Source organism: Macaca nemestrina, chromosome X (assembly GCF_043159975.1).
Source record: "Macaca nemestrina isolate mMacNem1 chromosome X, mMacNem.hap1, whole genome shotgun sequence".
Taxonomy (NCBI): domain Eukaryota; kingdom Metazoa; phylum Chordata; class Mammalia; order Primates; family Cercopithecidae; genus Macaca; species Macaca nemestrina.
In genome coordinates this window covers 86,284,654-86,304,551 of record NC_092145.1, presented here as the reverse complement: position 1 = coordinate 86,304,551, position 19,898 = coordinate 86,284,654, and the positions used below count along the sequence as shown (strand labels likewise).

General features: G+C 44.1%; 1 protein-coding gene across 3 annotated transcripts in view; it reads right to left on the bottom strand.

Moving 5' to 3' along the window:
- LOC105476688 (oligophrenin 1) overlaps positions 1-16,212 on the bottom strand; it is a 368,226-nt gene extending 352,014 nt beyond the window's left edge. Inside the window, exons 1-2 of one of the 3 annotated variants that reach the window (XM_011732840.3) lie at positions 15,988-16,212; positions 15,224-15,381 (exon numbers count right to left, since the gene is read on the bottom strand). In XM_011732840.3, coding sequence (XP_011731142.1) covers positions 15,224-15,377 — 154 coding nt within the window. In that variant the 5' untranslated portion in view covers positions 15,378-15,381; positions 15,988-16,212. Of the gene's footprint in view, positions 1-15,223; positions 15,382-15,524; positions 15,840-15,987 lie in introns of those variants that run through there. The other 2 variants (XM_011732841.3, XM_011732839.3) reach the window with 2 other exon arrangements.
- Between the last annotated feature and the right edge of the window lie 3,686 nt (positions 16,213-19,898).

Genomic DNA, 19,898 nt, shown 5'->3' with positions numbered 1-19,898 from the left:
CAAGGCTGGGCGCGGTGTCCCACGCCTGTAATCCCAACATTTTGGGAGGCCGCTGCAGGTGGATCACCTGAGGCCGGGAATTTGAGATCAGCCTGGCCAACATGTTGAAACCCCATCTCTATTAAAAATACAAAACTTAGCCAGGTGTAGTGACGAACACCTGTAGTCCCAGCTACTCAGGAGGCTGAGGCAGGAGAATTGCTCGAATCCGGGAGGTGGAGGTTGCAATGAGCTGAGATCATGCCACTACACTCCAGCCTGGGTGGCAGAGAAAGACTCTGTCTCAAATATATATATATTTCATAGATGGTTCACTGAAACCTCTGCCTTCTGGGCTCAAGCCATCCTCCCACCTCAGCCTCCTGAGTAGCTGGAATTACAGGTGAGCACCACCATGCTAATTTTTGTATTTCTTGTACAGGCAGGATTTCACCATGTTGGCCTAGCTGGTCTCAAACTACTGAACTCAAGCAATCTGACCCACCTGGGCCTCCCAAAGGGCTGGTATTATATATACACCAGTTCAAAGTTCAAAATCAACAAACATATACAAACCATTCAAGGGCTTTGTGAAAAATTCCATCAACTATCTATAATGGGAAAGAGAAAAAAGGAGTTCGTGACCAAATACACAAAGACAGAGAGTCAAAAAGGATGAACTGTTTCTGCACTAGTGAACCAATGTGTTTCTGAATGCCCATTGGGAAAAGCAAAACCCCTGTATGCGAGTTTCTTGAGATCAGAACTGAGACTGTGTCAGGCCCTGGGGTAGGCAATAGGAATACATCTCTGATGATGAACACTTTACCCATTCAAACAGGAAAACACCTCATAGCACAACCTGTGTTCTAAGCTTTCATTACATATGTGGGAACAGGTCATTTCCAAAACCACTTCCCTGCATACCCCTCTACACAAACTCAGCAGAAGCTGGACACAAACAAGAAGGTCCAAGGAACACTTAAGGAACTCAGTGCCCTGCCCCACCCAACAACAGCCAATTAATGTTGCACAGCCTGTTTTAGTCTCGGAGGGCTAGTCTGTGTCTACTGCAATGACTCAATTCTGCCATTTTATTGCAAAAGCAGTCACAGACAATATATAAACAAATAGGTGTGTTTATGTGCCAATAAAACGTTATTTGTGAAAACAGACATTATTTACGAAAAGAGGAGGTGGACAGGATTTGGCCATGAGCCACAGCATGCTGGCTCCTGCTTTACTACAAATAGATCTTGATAAATCAAGTTACTATTCCTTTTTTTATTTTTATTTATTTATTTATTTATTTTGAGATGGAGTCTTACTCTGTCATGAAGGTTGCAGTGCAGTGGCGCAATCTCGGTTCACTACAACTTCCATCTCTGGGGTTCAAGCAATTCTCCTGCCTCAGCCTCCCAAGTAGCTGGGATTACAGGTGCATGCCACCACGCCCAGCTAATTTTTGTATTTTTAGTAAAGACGGAGTTTTGCCATGGTAGCCCAGGCTTGTCTGGAACTCCTGACCTCAGGTGATCCACCCACTCCGTCTCCCAAAGTGCTGAGATTATAGGCATGAGCCACCACGCCCGGCCTCAAGTTAGTATTCCGTATCTCCTCTCTCTTCTGCCCAGGACTTCTGGAAAGGAGCAAAAAGCAAACATGCAAGGCTAGGAAGTTTCCCTCCATCAGTTATGCTCAAAAGCAGAAGCTACAAAAGACTTCAAAGTAAAAGATGCCTGTGGGTATCCAATCTACTTATTTCTACTTATCACCATTAAAAAATAAAAATCTTTGCTGGTTTAATGGAGAGACCAGAGCTGCCTTCTCTAGTGTGCCAATAGAATGACACATGTTTTCTATTAAACATCACATTATTAACTCCTGCCATTAGAAACATTAAAGGCACAGTTGACCAGCAGCTTTCAGAACAACTGGAAGCCACTGGGTGGAAGGGCGGGGTAACACACTTTGGGAAAGCCAGTTCTAAAGGGGGCTGCTGACTCCTTAGAGGTAAGACTGCTACTGAAAAAGGAAACCCTCCCTGAAGAGAAGAACTGCCAAGCAACCGCCTCCTTGCCCAGTGGCCAATTCAATGAATGCTTCAATCAGCCAGATCTTGCTGGACTTGTTAGACCTGACAAAACAATGGCAATAGCTTTGGCAATAATGTCAGACAGGCGCTAGTACAAAATTGCCTGCTGCAATGGAAATCTCTATAATGAGCTCTGCTGAAAACACATGCCAATTATGCCCATATTGCCAGAGGAGCAGAAGCTAATTAAAGGCATATGGGTAAGAAGAAGGCAAAAGAACTGGTCCTAAATATACTACCATAGCATACCTATATTTATGAGCTCCTCTGAATGTCGGGGGCTGCCTAACACATGGCATAAGAAGATCCAAAAGACTTGAAATCACAGTTTTAAGGTGAATCATTAGAGCAGGGACAGCTGGCTAGAAGGGCAATTTTAAAAACAAGGCACAATAACACAAGGTCTCTTAAGAGGGCTTCCTCAGGTCCTAGAGGGAGAAGGAGATAGTGGCAGACACAGGCAACCCCGAGGAGGATACATGACAGGGTTTTACAGAGATTGAGCTGTGTGCAAAGATGGTATTAGGAGGAAAGGCTCAAAGAGCAGGAGAGGGCTGAGTGCAAAGCCAGGCCATCTGGGACAGACATCAGGGAGAATCAGGTAACTACAATGGCAAGACACCATACAGGAAAGCCGAGACAGAGACTTCCCAAACCCACCCTGCAAGGCATAACCACTGACCTCCTTCTATAATACATCATAATATAGTAAAAAATTTTCCACTTCCAGGAGCCGGAAGATCTGGGTTTGAATCCCAACTTGCCACACGCTAGTGGAGCAATGTTGAGCAAATAACTTCTCTGAATTTCAATTTCCTCATCTGTAAAACAAGGGACCATTATCTGCCCTTGGTTACTTCACCTGTCTGAGAGCACTAATAATGCCCTGCCTGATTAGTTCAAAGAGTCGTTGTAAAGATCAAGTCGAGATCATAGGTGAAACTGTTGTTGAACTGAAAAATACAAAGAAGGAAATTATACTGTGATCATTTTTACGAAATATTATGTGTGGTATCACTACAAACACACAACTCTGTTTAAGGATGAAACTGGTTCCAAGCAAGATAGAAGCCCCAGCTTTCCTTCCACTTCTTTTTTTTTTTTTTTAATTTTTTGTTGTTGTTGTTGTTTGTTTGTTTGTTTTGAGATGGAGTTTTGCTCTGTCACCCAGGCTGGAGTGCAGTGGTGCGATCTCGGCTCACTGCAACCTCCGCCTCCCGGGTTCAAGCGATTCTCCTGCCTTAGCCTCTGGAGTAACTGGGATTACAGGTGCCCGCCACCATGCCCAGCTAATTTTTTTTTTTTTGTATTTTTAGTAGAGATGGGGGTTTTACCATGTTGGCCAGGCTGGTCTCGAACTCCTGACCTCAAGTGATCTACTCGCCTCGGCCTCCCAAAGTGCTGGGATTATGGGCAAGAGCCACTGCACCTGGCCTTTCTCTCCTCTGTTACTCTGCTAGCATGGCCATCCAATCCCTGGCTAAGTTGTTACCCAATTAGCACACTGGCACCCTTCACTTCCCCATTTAGTACCATTACAGAACGATCATCCCCAAACTCAACATTGACAGGTAACAGGCTAAATGATGTCTGCACCATGTATGAAACTTCTAGAATAAAGAAGCAAGAGGTCTATAAAATATCATCCTATTTTTCTTCTTTCTTAACTACTTAACTTTTTTTTTTTTTTCCCCCGAGACAGGGTCTGGCTCTGTCACCAAGGCTAGAGTGCAGTGGCGTGATCACAGCTCACTGCAACCTCTGCCTCCTGGGCTCAAGCCATCCTCCCACCTCAGCCTCCTGAATAGTTGGGATTACAGGCGAGCACCACCATACTTGGCTAATTTTTGTATTTTTTGTACAGGCAGGATTTCACCATGTTGGCCAGGCTGGTCTCGAACTACTGAGCTCAAGCAATCTGCCCCATCTGGACCTCCCAAAGTGCTGGTATTACGGATGTGAGCCACCATGCCCCACCACTACTTTACAATTTTTAAGTTTTTTTCCACCCTAAAGATGTAATGAAAAATGCCCAAGGTTACTCCCTCCTTTATCACCAATGTGAATCTTCCCCAATTTTTTTTAACCACCTCAATGGCTTCAGGCATTCTCCTTTAAAGACATCTACCTTCATCTGGACTGTCTTCCTCAGCAGCCTTCACAGAATAGCACATATTCTTACCACAAGCTCAGGTGTCTCAGCCCTGTCAGCTACCCACTTCTCTAATGCTGTTCTCCAGCTTTCAAACCTTTTCTAATGGCCACTTCCTATGGGTATGTGTACTGACGGCTACTTCCATTTCTCTACAGAAGGCCCCAGATGTCTTCTTGACAATTCTACTTTCTGAACTACGTATTCTTCTGTACAGCACTTATATTCTCTTTCATCACTAAAGGGAATAAAAACAATGGGGAACTGTTGAAAGAAAACACAGAAAATCTAAGTCTTGGCTCAACTACTGACTAGCTATGCAATCTTAGGGAAGTACTTAAGTTCTCTAAATCTTAGTTTCCTCATCTATAAATTGGAGGTAATTTAACACATTTCTTCCCTGTTTAGGGACAGAATGTATGTTAAAGTGCCTTGTATACTATAAAGAGCTTTGCAAATGGCAATTTATACTTACATCTACCTATATATCCACATCCTAAAACCCAACTCAATTTGTATTAGTTTCTTCCTCATTCATAAATGGATTGTCTAGATTTCACATATTTGGGGGAAAGGTCTATTATAGAAGGTCTGTCTCTTGATCTTCTATTTTTTATCAAGCTCCTACTAAGCAAAGGCTAACCAGAAAAACTCCAGAAGTAACTTCAGACTCCCTGAACCTTCCCCTACTTCATTCCTGCAGGTCTGTAAAATGCTTGGCTGCCTTCAGGCTGACACTGAACGTGCATTCTTGGCAAGAGGCATTGAAGAGAAAACAACTCTTTTCTTTCTTTCACAAGCTGAAAGTGATTCTCAACAGAAAAAAAAATAAAATCACAATCTCAGCAAAGAGAGGTTCCTGAAGGGTAGAAACTGTTTTCATGAAGCACAGTGGGACCAATTATTGGTTTCAGTACTGATTCTGTGACTGACTGGCTCTGTGACCTTGGGCAAGGAACACCCCTCATAGGCTTCGGTTTCCTCATCTGAAATATGAAGGCACTAAATGAAATGTTCAAAAGGCCCCTTGAACTCTGAGTCCAATTCCAGCAAGATACTGCCGATTAGTCATAAAGAAAAGGAAATGGTTAAATACAAATAGCATCTGCTCTTCCCAAAGTAAAAGCAAACAAAATGCCAAGAAGCCCCAGCTTTCCCTCCCCTTGTACTCTGCTTTCATTGTTATCCAATCCCTGGCTGAGTTGTTACCCAATTAGCACACTGGCAACCCTAGCTTTCCCATTTAATGCCATTACAGAGCAATCATCCCCATAATCCCTCAAACTCTGGGCATGGATTCTAGAAGACAAACCTCTCCACATCAACCAAACAGGGAAAAAAATCAGTATTTCCCATGTTTTAGAGCAAAAGAAATTCAGCATAGTGATGATGGTGGCAGAGGCATTTTCTTTACAATGCTCCAGGTTTGTTTTTTTGGTTTTGTTTTTGTTTTCTACACTCAACAAAAGTTGTAAGGGGCAGCTATAAAACACCTCAATGCCTTATTACCCACCCTCCTCCTCCCACCTAATGAATTCAGGACGGATGAATTCAAGATTAGTCTCCAGCTGTCAATTGCCGCATACATAATATATATTTTTCTAATCACAGAGAAAGGCTTTTCCACGACAGCCCAGCTCTGGAAAGAGTTGGAAGTTGAAGTGTGGCCCTCCTGCTTCTGGGAAGTCCTTAACGAAAACCTTTTGTAAAGAACTGCCTGGAAGTTCCTCATATGGCACTCTAGTGCTGGACTTACTGCTCGCCACTTGTGAAAAATTCCAAGCTGCCTTAGGATAAAAATAATATGGGGGAGAAATTTGTCACTCGTTAGTAATGCCAAACGTTTCCCAATATATACTACTCACTACATGAAAAGCAGCTGTGTTGCCCTAAGAGGTCGACAGATGAGCAGAGAAGAGGGGAGACTTTGGGAACTCCTCAACCAGCTGGTGCAGGCTCTTGGGACAGAAAACAAAGAGGACAGGTGTCACACCACCAAGATGTATTGCCATTATTCTATGACAAAGGAAACAGAACATGACCAGACCCTATTAAACTGAGCTGGATTGCTCAACAGGGAAATCACCTGATCCTAGCCCTAATGGGGAGGAAATACTGAAAAGAAACCTTCTACTAATGCAGATTTGTGCTGCCAACTGGGTCATTTCAAACAAAGCACCCCTAGCCCCAGTAAAGAACATCAAGACAGTTGAAATGCAAGCTACCTGCTTGCAGGAAGAGCCTTAGACCCAGCACTTTGGGAGGCTGAGGTGGGAGGATCGCTTGAGCCCAGGAGTTTGAGAGCACCCTGGGCAACAACACAACAAAATCCCATCACTACAAAAAATTTAAAAATTAGCCAGGCATGGTGGCACATGCCTGTGGTCCCCAGCTACTTGGGAGGCTGAGGTGGGAGCATCGCTTGGGGTTGGGATTCAAGGCTGCAGTTAGCTATGATCTTGCCACTGCACTCCCGCCAGCCTGGGCAACAGAGTGAGACAAAGAAAGAAAGAGAGTAAGACAGAGAAAAAAAAGACAGGAAAGAAAGATGGAAAGACAGAAAGAGAGAGAGGGAGAGAGAGAGGGAAAGAAAGAAAGAAAGAAAGAAAGAAAGAAAGAAAGAAAGAAAGAAAGAAAGAAAGAAAGAAAGAAAGAAAGAAAGAAAGAAAGAAAGAAAGAAAGAAAGAAAGAAAGAAAGAAAGAAAGAAAGAGAGAGAAAGAAAGAGAGAGAGACAGAGAGAGAAAGAAAGAAAGAAAGAGAGAGAGAGATGGGGGAGGGAGGGAGGAAGGAAGGAAGGAAGGAAAAGAAATGAAAGAGAGAAAGAAAGAGAAAGGAAAGAAAGAAAGAGAAAGAAAGAAGGAGGGAGGGAAGAAAGAAAAAGAAGAAAGGGAAGAACAAAAGAAAAGAATGAAAGGGAGGGGAGGAGAGGGGAGGGGAAGGGAGGGGAGGGGGAGGGGAGGGGGAGGGGAGGGGAGGGGGAGGGGAGGGGGAGGGGAGGGGAGGGGGAGGGGAGGGGAGGGGGAGGGGAGGGGAGGGGGAGGGGAGGGGAGGGGGAGGGGAGGGGAGGGGAGGGGAGGGGAGGGGAGGGGGAGGGGAGGGGAGGGGAGGGGAGAGGGAGGGGAGGGGGAGGGGAGGGGAGAGGAGAGGGCCTTGGAAAGGGAAACCAGGAAATCTGATTCTGGTCACAATTCCGACTCTAGCTCTAGGTCTCTGGAGAAGTAATTCTCTGTCTTGACTTTCTTTTCCCTACATATAAACCCAGTGGAGTAGATATGTAGCTTTCTAAACCTTCCAGGTCTGATATTCTATAAGACAGAGCTAAAGGAAGATGTAGGTATATAAGACAAGCACCTGTCACCTATTTCTCCAAACACAATGGATTTTTTTTTTCAAATAGCTCTGAGATACAACTCACACACCATAAAATGGCTCACAGAGTTGTACAACCATCACTGCAATCCAATCTTTAAAAATGTTCATGACCCCAAAGAGAAACCCTTTACCCATTAGCAGTCCCAGTACATTCCAACCCTCCAGTTTAGCAATCACTAACCTGATACTCTCTCTAATAGAGCTACTTATCTGGACATTTCATATGAAAGGAATCATGAACAATAGGTAGTCATTTATAACACTTTTCTCACTTATCCTAAGGTTTTCAAAGTTCATCCTTATTGTACCATGTATCAGTACTTCGTTACTTTTTATTGCCAAATACTATTCCATTGTATGACTATACTACCTTTTATTTATTTATTTTTCAGTTCATGGACATTTAGAGGTTGTTTCCACTTTTGGGCCATTATAAATAATTCTAGTATGGGCTAGTCACGGGGGCTCACACCTGTAATCCCAGCACTTTCAGAGGCCGAGGTGGGCTGATCACCTGAGGTCCGGAGTTCGACACCAGGCTGGCCAACATGGTGAAACGCCGTTTCTACTGAAAATATAAAAATTAGCTGGGCATGGTGGTGGACACCTGTAATCCAAGCTACTCAGGAGGCTGAGGGAGGAGAATCGTTTGAACCTGGAAGGCGGAGGTTGCAGTGAGCCAAGATTGTGCCACTGCACTCCAGCCTAGGTAACAGACTGAGACTCCATCTCGAAAAAATAAATAAATAAAAATAAAAATAAAAAATCATACACTGAATTTCCTCTTCATACTCTTCTCACAATTGTAATTAATTATTTAAGAGGGTAATTTGATATTTAACATATGTTCCAAAAGGGCAGAGCCTATAGTATTCTTATTCACCACTGTATCCCCAGTTTCCAGGACAGTACCTGACACATAGTAGGTGCTTAGTAAAACCTTCTTGAATTAAATTAAATTGCCTTTACATTGCCCAAGGTTTAGCACTTGATACAAGCCTGGTAAAGGATCATGAGGGCCTTCCACCCCACTAGAAAATAAAATCAGCTCAAGATTTCCAGGGTACTCCCATGGAACTGTGTAACTTTCCAGATCCTCATAGGCTTTTAGGAAATTTCTGTAGTAACTGATTAGAGAAACAGATGCCAGATTAAACAAAAGGTTTTGACTATGCTTAAAAAAAAGAAGGCTATAAAAATGACACTGAAAGGTAAATTTCCTTCATCACTCTAGAGCCTGATTGGAAAACTTTTCTTAACAGGCAAGTCGAGCTAAAATCTTCCCTACCCCACCCTGGCACCATCCTCTACCCCTAAATAAGAATAGTTTCTTATAAATGGACACACTGAAAGGTTGGCTTGATTCACTTTTCAACCCTAGTTCCCACAGCACCCACAGTCCAGCTACTTTGGAATCTGGTCTTCTGAGGACCTCCAATGAATATGGCAATGTATCACCTCTGTCAAATTCCATTTAACATTGCTTCACATCTATTAATACTAACAGCAGTATCAAATGACATACCAATTATATTGATCTGAGCTACTCTGGAGAAGATGTAAAATAACTCCATGTGCTCAGAAGCACTGATTAACTATCACTGGGATAACGACAAGATACCTGCTGAGCGAGAATGCATATTATACCACCAACTCATCCCGCACACCATGGCACTACACCCATCCCAAAGGGATTAAAAGCTTTGGGGTACCTCAGTATAGAGCTATTCAGAACAGAACTGAAGGGGATCAGGTTGAGACCTACCAAGAAGCATTCAATTAGAGGATCGTCAAGTAGGTCAGCAAGTCATCTACTCATGCTGGACATACTACTTGGATTTTCCCTTTGCCTATTATTCTCCCAGAGTGAAGATGAATTGGCTCCTGAAGTTTATGACAGAATCAATTCACATTGTTTGACTATTTGACTAACATGGTGGTAGCCAGAAAACAAAATAATAAAACCAGAAGGAAACGTAAATATTATTGACCAAGCCTCTAATTTTATAAAATGGGAAAACTGAGACCGACAAAACTAAAGACTTATACAAAGTCATATAGCTAGCTAGTGGCAGAATTGGAATCAACCCATCCTTCCAGGAAAGCAACCACTCACTGGACAGGTGCCCCGGTTGCCAAAGTGAAAGCTGCAAAGGCACCCCAAAAGATGACCTTAACGTAAACATCTAAAACTCTAACCCTAAAAGCATAGAGTGTAAGAAAGTCACCTTTTTTAAAAAAATTAAGATTGAGTTATTAAAACTATAGAATTATATTATTTCTACTTTATCAATTTTATGTACATTTAGAGTACCGAATGCATCTTTTGGATTTTTTTCTTTTTTTTTTTTTCTTTTTTTTTTTTTTTTTTTTTTTTTTTTTTTTTTTGTGAGATAGGCTTGAGCCAATGCACCTGGACTGTATTCTTTTTTTTTTTTTTGACCAGGAGACAGGGTCTCACTCTGCAGCCCAGGCTGGAGTGCAGTGGAGCGATCTCTGCTCACTGTAACCTCTCTGCCTCCAGGGCTCAAGCAATCCTCCCACCTCAGCTCCCTGAGTTGCTGGGACGACAGGCACGCACCACCACGCCCAGCTAATTTTTCATATTTTTTGTAGAGACAAGGTTTCACCATGTTACACGAGCTGGTCTCAAACTCCTGGACTGAAACAACCCACCCGCCTCAGCTTCCAAAAGTGCTGGGATTACAGGTATGAGCCACCAAGCGCGACCCTGGATTCTTTTAAAACAAGTTTTCGGCTGGGTGCAGTGTCTCACGCCTGTAATCCCAGCAACTTTGGGAGGCCGAGGTGGGTGGATCACTTGAGGTCAGGAGTTCGAGACCAGCCTGGCCAACATGGTGAAACCCTGTCTCTACTAAAAATACAAAAATTAGCCGGGCATGGTAGCGCACACCTGTAATTCCAGCTACTTGGGAGGCTGAGGCACGAGAATTGCTTGAACCCAGGAGGTGGAGGTTACAGTGAGCCGAGATGGCGCCACTGCACTCCAGCCTGGGTGACTAAGACTCTGTCTCAACAACCACAAAAAAAAAAAACAAAAGTTTTCATTAGTCCAAGAAAGCCTATGTATGTGTGGTTGTGCATGTATATATGTGGGTTTAGTGATATAATTTTTTTCTGACATCTGTTTTTTATATATATATATATAAACATACACATAGGCTAGGCATGATGGCTCATGCCTATAATGCCAACACTTTGGGAGACTGAGGCGGAAAAATCATTTGAGCCCAGGAGTTCAAGACCAGCCTGAGCAACATGGTGGGACCTCATCTCTCCAAAAAAAAAAAAAAAAAAAAAAAATTAATTAGCTAAGATTGGTAGTGTGTGCTTGTAGTCCCAGCTACTTGGGAGGCTGAGTCCGGAGGACCCTTTGAGCCCAGGAGTTCGAAGTTGCAGTGAGCCATGATGGTGCCACTGTACTTAAAAGTATGTCACCCTGGGTGACAGAATGAGACTCTGACTCTTAAAACAAAAACATACTTATAAAGCACATTATCCTTGGTTTGGAAAAGGGTATTTAGAAATTCTCTTTTAGGCCAGGCACAGTGGCTCACGCCTGTAATCACAGCATTTTGGGAGACTGAGGCAGGCAGATCACTTGAGGTCAAGAGTTCGAGACCAGCCTGGACAGTATGGTGAAACCCCATCTCTACTAAAAAATAAATAAATAAATACAAAACTTAGCTGGGCATGGTGGCATGCACCTGTAGTCCCAGCTACTTGAGAGGCTGAGGCATTAGAATCACTTGAATCCCGGAGACAGAGGTTGCAGTGAGCTGAGATCGCACCACTGCACTCCAGCCTGGGCAATACAGTGAACTCTGTCTCAAAAAAAAAAAAAGCGTTTTAATTTTTTGTTAAATTAAATACAGTCATTTACACTAAAATAATGTGAAATTTTATGTAAGCATAAAATAAGGTCCTGTAATTGGGTTAGTCATTCTTTTCTCAAATCATGAAACTACAATATGCCATGCAAAAAATAGTAAGTCATAGAATGTTAGAGCTCAAGTGGGTTTATAAACCTCCTGCCCCAGCCCCATCTTTGTAAAGCCACAGACCCTGGGGTCCCAGTGAAATCGCTTATCAAGGTCACAGATACCATTAGTAACAGAACCAGCACCTTATTCAGGTATCTAGATGCCATGTCCAGGGTTTTGTCCCATTATACCGTCATTCTGCCTCTGCTCATTTGCAGAGTATCCATTGTTGCTTCCCCAGGAAAGCCCCTATCTGAAGACTGTCATCCTCCATTTTCCTAGCCCGTTAGAGTCCAAGAGTCAGACCTGTAGAGCTACATCATCTAGCTCAGGGGTTGCAGCCTGATTGAATCTGGCCTATGAAAATGTTTTATTTAGTTAGCACAATTTTTAAAAAAAAAAATAAGAATGTAGGCTGGGCGTGGTGACTCACGCCTGTAATCCCATCACTTTGGGAGGCTAAGGCTGGTGGATCACTTGAGGCCAGGAGTTTGAGACCAGCCTGGCCAACATGGTGAAACCCTGTCTCTACTAAAAACACAAATATTAGCTGGGCATGGTGGCGTGCACCTGTAATCCAGCTCCTCAGGAGCCCAAACCTTCCTTTCTGTTGCCTATATCCCAGATAACTCAAATTATTTGCTGTCCCCTTTATATTCTATGTCACTCCTGCTACATGAAATGCCCTGTTCTGAATAGTGTCATGCAGTAGGATAAGCAGGGCCTTTAGAGTCAGGTCTAGGTTCTAATTCAGACCCTTGCCCTTACTAGTTGAGAAAGTTACTTAACTCATCTGAACTTCAATTTCCTCATCTAAAAAATGGGAATAATAATCCTTGTCTCAAAAATTTGTTACAAGATGTAATGCCTGGCACATGGGAACAGCTAAACAAGTGACAGTGTTATTGATTCTACCCAACTCTGATGGTGCTTCCTCCTTGGCTTCTCCCTTGTGCTCCCACTGGGAAATCAGCTTTCCCTCTCATGTCATATATCATCAGGTCCACCTGTTCCCACTTTTATGGCTCTTATCTGTATCTACTACCTTATATGATACTCATTTCTATCTATGTCTTGTCTCTCCCACCAGCCTAAGAACCTCTTGAAAGCAGTATCCATCTGTGACTCACTCTGTATGCCTGACAGCCCCAAGAACAATGGCTTGAACACGGTATGTGTCCAGGTATGTATTGAATGAATAGTATGTATTCGCTAACTATATATAACACCTATTAGATGTGTCATGTTGCCTTGAGATATAAACAGGGGCCACATCACTTGTTCTGAATAACGCCTAGCCTCAGTGCTTAGCAAATATCCAAACAACATTGGGGACTGAAGCTGCCAACATAAAAATAAAGGACAAACAGAAAGGTTGGCAATATAGTCACCTTTCAGAGGGATGGTATTTTTATTTTCCATTAGTTTAAGTTATAATCATGCGCAGTCGCACATGCCTGTAGTCCTAGCTACTGGGGAGGATGAGGCGGGAAGATTACTTGAACCCGGGAGATCCAGGCTTCAGTGAGCTGAGATCATGCCACTGCACTCCAGCCTGGGCAACACAGGGAGACTTCATCTCAAAAACAAAAATTGAAAAAAAAAAGAAAGAAAAGGAAAGAATAAAAACCTTTACTTGCCCCTAGCTTATGAAACTTTTGCCCTTCCACCATATGTTTTATTGAACTGCTTTTTTTCTTACAAATCTTAATCTCTCTGATATGCCTTAGCTCGTGATTTTTAGCACACTTTTAGTTACCATCCACTTCACAAAGCCATTCCATTCCTAGCGCTTATGATGAGATTCGTTTTACTGTGGATACAGCACCAAGCAGTTTACTGTAATATGTAAATAAAACACAACAAAGCTGAAACATTCCTCCTTTTCCTTTCTGTGAACTCTCACTTTTCTATTTATGTGGCACAACCTGCATATCCTTAACTTTTTAAGGATCAGCATTTCAGATACTACCAGGAGTTTACTCTTGGTCAGGCCACAATAAGACAAACCATTAAAAGATCAAACACAATCAAATGACCTGCAGGAACTTCAACGGTGTACATATTCTGACCAAAAGTGGGCAGAGAGCATGTGCAGGAAAAGCACAGACTCCACAGGGCAAATCAGAAGGGCTGCACAAGAAATACCAGCTGGCAGCAGTTATCAATGTACTACTACTTTCTTTTCCTTTTTTTGAGATGGAGTTTCACTCTTGTCGCCCAGGCTGTAGTGCAATGGCATGGTCTTAACTCACTGCAACCTCCACCTCCTGGGTTCAAGTGATTCTCCTGCCTCAGCCTCCTGAGTAGCTGGAATTACAGGTGCCCGCCACCATGCGCAGCTATTTTTTTTTTTTTTTTTTTTTAGTAGAGACAGGGTTTCACTGTGTTAGCCAGGCTGGTCTCGAACTCCTCATCTCAGGTGATCCACCCGCGTCGGCCTCCCAAAGTACTGGGATTACAGGCGTGAGCCACCTCGCCCAGCCTCGCACTACCACTTTCAAATCTTTCTTTCTCCCTGCTCTTGGTTGACTGCATCTGCCTAAGAAGTTTGCCACACTGGTCCTAGACCCTGTATTTGGTGATAAATTCACTCAAAACAAAGTTATAACCATATAGGACATACTTGCCAATAACTCTGACTTTATTTTTCACAATCATCTTTCAGACAAGAGAAAAAATTAATTTTCATTCCACCCAATCATTACCCTCCATTCTTCTGGGTACATGCTTTGGCATAAAGGGTTGGCTTGCCTGCACTCTCGTTGGGGATGTTTATTATTCTTTCTTTTACTCCAAGCCACCTGCCAACCAGCAGAAAGCAAACACACAATGGGGGAAGGAGAGAGCTTCCCACAGCTGAGTCAGTTGTGACCACTGGAAAAGCCAAGCTAGGTGAAGTTTCTTCAGCCCAGCAGCCCCCAACCCTATCCCTATTTTACTCCCTGGGGGCTGGGCCCCTTGCAGCAGGGAGTAAGTAGGCAGCTCTTTGTTCCACACTCAAGCAGAATTCAGTGGCATGTGAAGCCATCCAATAATCCTGAACTTGGACTGACCTTGACCTAAACCATAGCTCAGTGTGATAAAGAAAATAATTCACTGGGGCAAAGGAGCTTTCCTTAAAAAATAACTTGCCATGGTGAATTTTTTACTGCCCCCCACACTTATCTGTAGCAACCAGAGACCAGTACAAAATTATTAATCAAGCTGCTGACCTTAATCCCCAATTGTTTAGGAGGTACTGGGGCAGTTCCTTGGTCAGCTTGGATGTCACTTTTCCCCAGACAGGGGTGCTGAATATGTCTAACAGTACAGCAGATTGTCCCTTAAGAACAACCATCTGCCAAGTAAGGGTAATTGCTGAGCAAGAGGGTCCCTGGCACAGCTACAGATCATGTCTTATAAGGTCAAAACCACTAAAGGAAAAGGCCCAAAGTTCTGGTTGTATCTACCACTTTCCACTTCTACTACCTCCACTCCCCAAGTGTGGGAAACACATTCACCTCAGAGATCTGGGCTGGGAGTCACCCTGCAATCTCCCTTCCCTTGGTGGTGTGGAAAGGCTTAAAAGGCCAGACACACCAGCTCAGAGAAACAGCTCATCGAAGCCTTGCACTTACTTCTCATAGCGCTGATAAGCGCGTTGCCGTCTTTGATCACGTCTTTGATGAATTTGTTGGTCCTCTCCAGTTCCTGCTCATAACACTTGAGTCTCTCGCGGAAATCGGGGCTGTCCAGGTAGCAGTCGCTGAACTCCAGCGGGGGATGACCCATGGTTCTGATGGCCGGGAGTAGGGGGAAACGGGGAAGACACAAAGACCGAGGGCATCAATGGCACAGTAGAGGAAGTAGAGGGAACGGACTGAGCGCGCGACCCGCTTAAGGAAACTCATAGCCTCCGTCCCTTTGGAGGACAGGTACCTGTTTCAATGAGACTCCTGGGGATCGCTGGCTGGTCCGGACGGAGAACAGGCGCCCCGGCAACGGCTTCAGGGCCAGGGAGAGCTAACTACCGCAGTCGGATCCCGGCAGGGTGTTGCCTAGCAAGCAGCATGCCCCCTAGGTATCGCCTCCCCAGATAGGCAGCAAAAACCGCAGCCCGACTTGCCTCCGGAGACTGGCCGGATCCTTCCTGAGCAATTGCAAACGTGACACTTGGGCCCGCCCAGGGTGTAGACGAGGTTAGAGCTGGAGCTGGGAGCAGCCTATCTACAGGCTCCTCGCTCCCGAGCGAGCGGAAGACTTCCTTCGCCGAACTCCGCGGGCAACCCGGATTGCACTGTCCCCTCCCCTTTCTTAAAGCCAACGCCTGCGCCCCGCCCCAGTGAAGCCCGAGGACCAAACCGGAGAGCTCTGGCTCCTTCTTCAACTGTTTTCCTTGTACCTTAGGGTTTCGTGACCAGGGCCCGCGGGCTGCTAAGATTTCTTCCTGGTGCAAGGGAGCCGGCCGGCTGTCCTGTTAGGTGCCGGAAGGGTTAAGCCGGGGCGGCAATGAAACGTAGCCTAGCTCCATAGACACCGCAGCGGGAAGAGGAGGGCGAGAGCGCGACGCACAATAGCCGCGGTGGCCCAGCGCTTCCCTACGGAAACTGGGGAGCAGTCAGCGCCCTAGGACTCCAGCTGGAAAGCGTGGCGGCCTGGGAGATGTAGTCTTTCCGTTTGCACTCCCCGAGACTCCTCCCTGCAGTCTCCCCACCACCCCGCCTGGGCGGCTGCTCTCCCAGAACAGCATTCCCAGCCTGCCGCAGGCTCCTGAGCAGGGACCGGCCCCAAGGGGCAGGTGCGCGGTGCTGGACTCTGTGGGGGAAGTTTCCAAAACTAGAGCAAGAACCCGCAAGACTAGATTGCAGGAAGCCATCTCTCACTTCCCATGATTCGGCTGGGTTGTGTATTCTTTTGCCTTCCCCTCTTTCCAGCCTCCTTCGGACCTACCAACTTCTTTTCCGCTTTCTTTTCCCACGTCTCCTGCTCCAAGCGCTCTAATTCCCGTGGGCCTTCGACCTGAAGGGTTGACTCCTACTCTAGGGTATCTGTGAAGCTCAGTGCCCCCTGCCAAAGAAAGGGAGGCCATAATTCAGAGTTAATATTTTCCTGAATACGACCTCAGAGCATGGCTTTTGTGGCAGACGCCAATGATTAATGCACATGATTTTCCATGTGTAAGTGGAAAGTCTAAGAAGAGGATGTTATAAATTGTCTTGCAGCTTACCTTGAAGGCAACTGTCTTGAGACTAAGGTTAGGTAGAGGCTCGAAAAACTAAAAAATAGTTTGTGCGTGGGCAAAGAGATCCCTTTAATTCTGCAGAAGTGTTTCAATTAGATTGCCCTGTGAGGAAAGCCAGAACGGAAGGGGGTTGTAAATAGATTAATAGTGGCTAACCCACCTGAATTAGGGTCCTGTTGCTGCTGTGACAAATTACCACAAACTTGGTGGCCTAAATCAGCATAAAGTTATAATCTACAGCTCCAAAAGGCAGAAATCAGAAATGGGCCTCACTCGGATCAAATCAAGATGTTAGAAGGGTTGTGTTCATTTCCAGATACTCTAGGGGTAGAATCTGTTTCCTTACCTTTTCCGGCTCAAGCTGCTCACATCCTTTGGCTCATAGCTCCCCTCCTCCTTCTTTAAAGCTAGCACTGGCCAGTCAAGTCTTTCTCATGCTGCATCACTGTGACTCTCATGCCTCCCCTTAAGGACCCTTATGATTACACTGGGTCCACAGGATAAAATCCCCCATCACATCATCCTTAACTTAATCACATCTGCAAATTTCATTTTGCCACATAAGATAACATAGCCACAGGTTTCAGGGATCAGAACATGGACATCTGTGAAGGAGGAAGCATTATTCTACCCACCACACAACCTATCGCCCACCTCACTAATCTTCAGAACAACCCTATGAGGTTGGTTGTATTATTATACCCATTTAAAGATGGAGAAGCTGGGTCAAAGAGAGTTTAAGTGACTTGCCCAAGGACAAACAACTTAGTTAAGTGGCGGCACTTGAACTTCAGCCCAACTTGACCACTACATTATATAGCAGAATGGCAAAGAGTCCAATGAGAAAGAGCCCTCTGAAAATAAATAAGTAGCCACATCTCAGGGAAAAGTTTTGTTTCTTACTCTTTTTATCTTTAAGGTTAATTTATGGGAAAATGTCCAAAATGAGCTTTAAATGCACCATGGGTTGAAAAATGCAGGTACTAAGGGAAGGTGCCCATTCAGTGGGTATATTGTCTTTCACACTAGTATGTTTCCTTTTAGCATTCATTCACTCATTTAACAAGCATTTTTTGAACACCTGCTATATACTTTTATTTATAGAGCCTATACATATATTTTCATCACTATAAAAATTGCCATTGACAGTTTTTAAAATGTTATTTATTTATGTATTTTTTTGTTTGAGAAAGGGTCTCACCCTGTTGCCCAGGCTAAAGTGCAATGAACAGCTCAATCACGGTTCCCTGCAGCCTTGACCTCCCTGGGCTCAGGTGATCCTCCCACCTCAGCCTCCTCCTGAGTAGCTGGAACTACAGGCACATGCCACCGCACCTGGCTAATTTTTGTATTTTTTTTGTAGAGATGGGGTTTCGCTCTGTTGGCCTGGGCTAGAGGGATCCACCCACTGCAGCCCCCACCAAAGTGCTGGGATTATAGGTGTGAGCCACCGCGCCCAACTGCTATTGACATTATTGGTGTTAGATGCAATCATACTCATCTGAGTTCCTATACCCAAGGTGTTTTACAGTCATCTGTGTTATCCTTTATCTAGACAATGAAACTAAAGCACAGAAATAACAAATTCCCTAGAACAGATACTGAAGAAGAAACAGCGTTAAAATTAGAACTCACACAGGGCATGGTGACTCACACTTGTAAACCCAGCACTTTGGGAGGTCAAGGCAGGCAGATCACCTGAGGTCAGGAATTCAAGACCAGCCTGGCCAACATGACAAAACCCCATCTCTATTAAAAATAAAAAATTAGCCAGGTGTGGTGATGTGCACCTGTAATCTCAGCTAGTCAGGAGTCTGAGGCAGGAGAATCGCTTGAACCCAGAATGCAGAGGTTGCAGTGAGCCAAGATTGGGCCACTGCACTCCAGCCTGGGTGACAGAGCAAAACTCCATCTCAAAAAAAAAAAAAAAAAAAACTCAGTTCCTCAGATAATACTTGCATTCATCAAGCACTATCTTAATTGCTTTGCACAATTTCTCCCTGACCCTCACGGCTAACCCTATGTGACTGAGAGTCTTTAAATTTTTGTTCACATAACCCCTAAAAGAATTTTGGGGAGCTATGTCCTCCTTCATTTTTAAGTTAACATCTTTTTTGTTTTGTTTTGTTTTTGTTTTTGTTTTTTTTGAGACAGAGTCTCACTCTGTCACCCAGGCTAGAGTGTGGTGGCACAATCTCCACTCACTGCAACCTCCACCTCCCAGGTTCAAGCAATTCTCCTGCCTCAGCCTCCCGAGTAGCTGGGATTACAGGCACATGTCACCACGCCCGTTTATTTATTTATTTATTTTTAGTAGAGATTCGGTTCACCATGTTGGTCAGGCTGGCCTTGAACTCCTGACCTTGAGCGAGTCACCCACCTCAGCCTCCCAAAGTGCTGGAATTACAGGCGTGAGCCACCACCCCCGGCCCAACATCTAAATTTTTTCATTATGCTTAAATAGTTGCAAAAATTTAATTTCTAACATACTAGAAATATCAACATTTTAAAATAAAGCTGTTATATCACTCTTTTAAAAGTATTCAATCTGACATCCATCATCAAATGCACAAAGCAAAACAAACTGTAAACATCTTGAATCTTCAAAAAATTTACATTGTTCCTTTTTTTCTTCTTCAAATCAATTATCTATACATTTTCCCCACAGAAATTTAATCCCTTTTTTTCTTTTTCTTTTTTTTTAATAGTCTTACTCTGTCACCCAGGCTGAAGTGCAGTGGCACAATCTTAAGTGCACTGCAGCCTTGAACTCCTGAGCTCAAACGATTCTCCCATCTCAGACTCCCAAGTAGTTAAGAGTATATGCCTGAGCCACCATGCCTGGCTATTTTTTTTTTTTTTTTTTTTTTTTTTTTTTGTAGAGACAGAGTCTCACCATGTTGTCCAGGCTGGTCTCAAATTCCTGGCTTCAAGCAATCCTCCTGCCTCAACCCCACAAAGCCCTGGGATTATAGACATAAGCCACCACACCTGGTCAACCATCATACTTCTATACTTAAAGTCTATTGATCACCATATCGAATTTCTCTGCAACAAAAATATGCTCATAA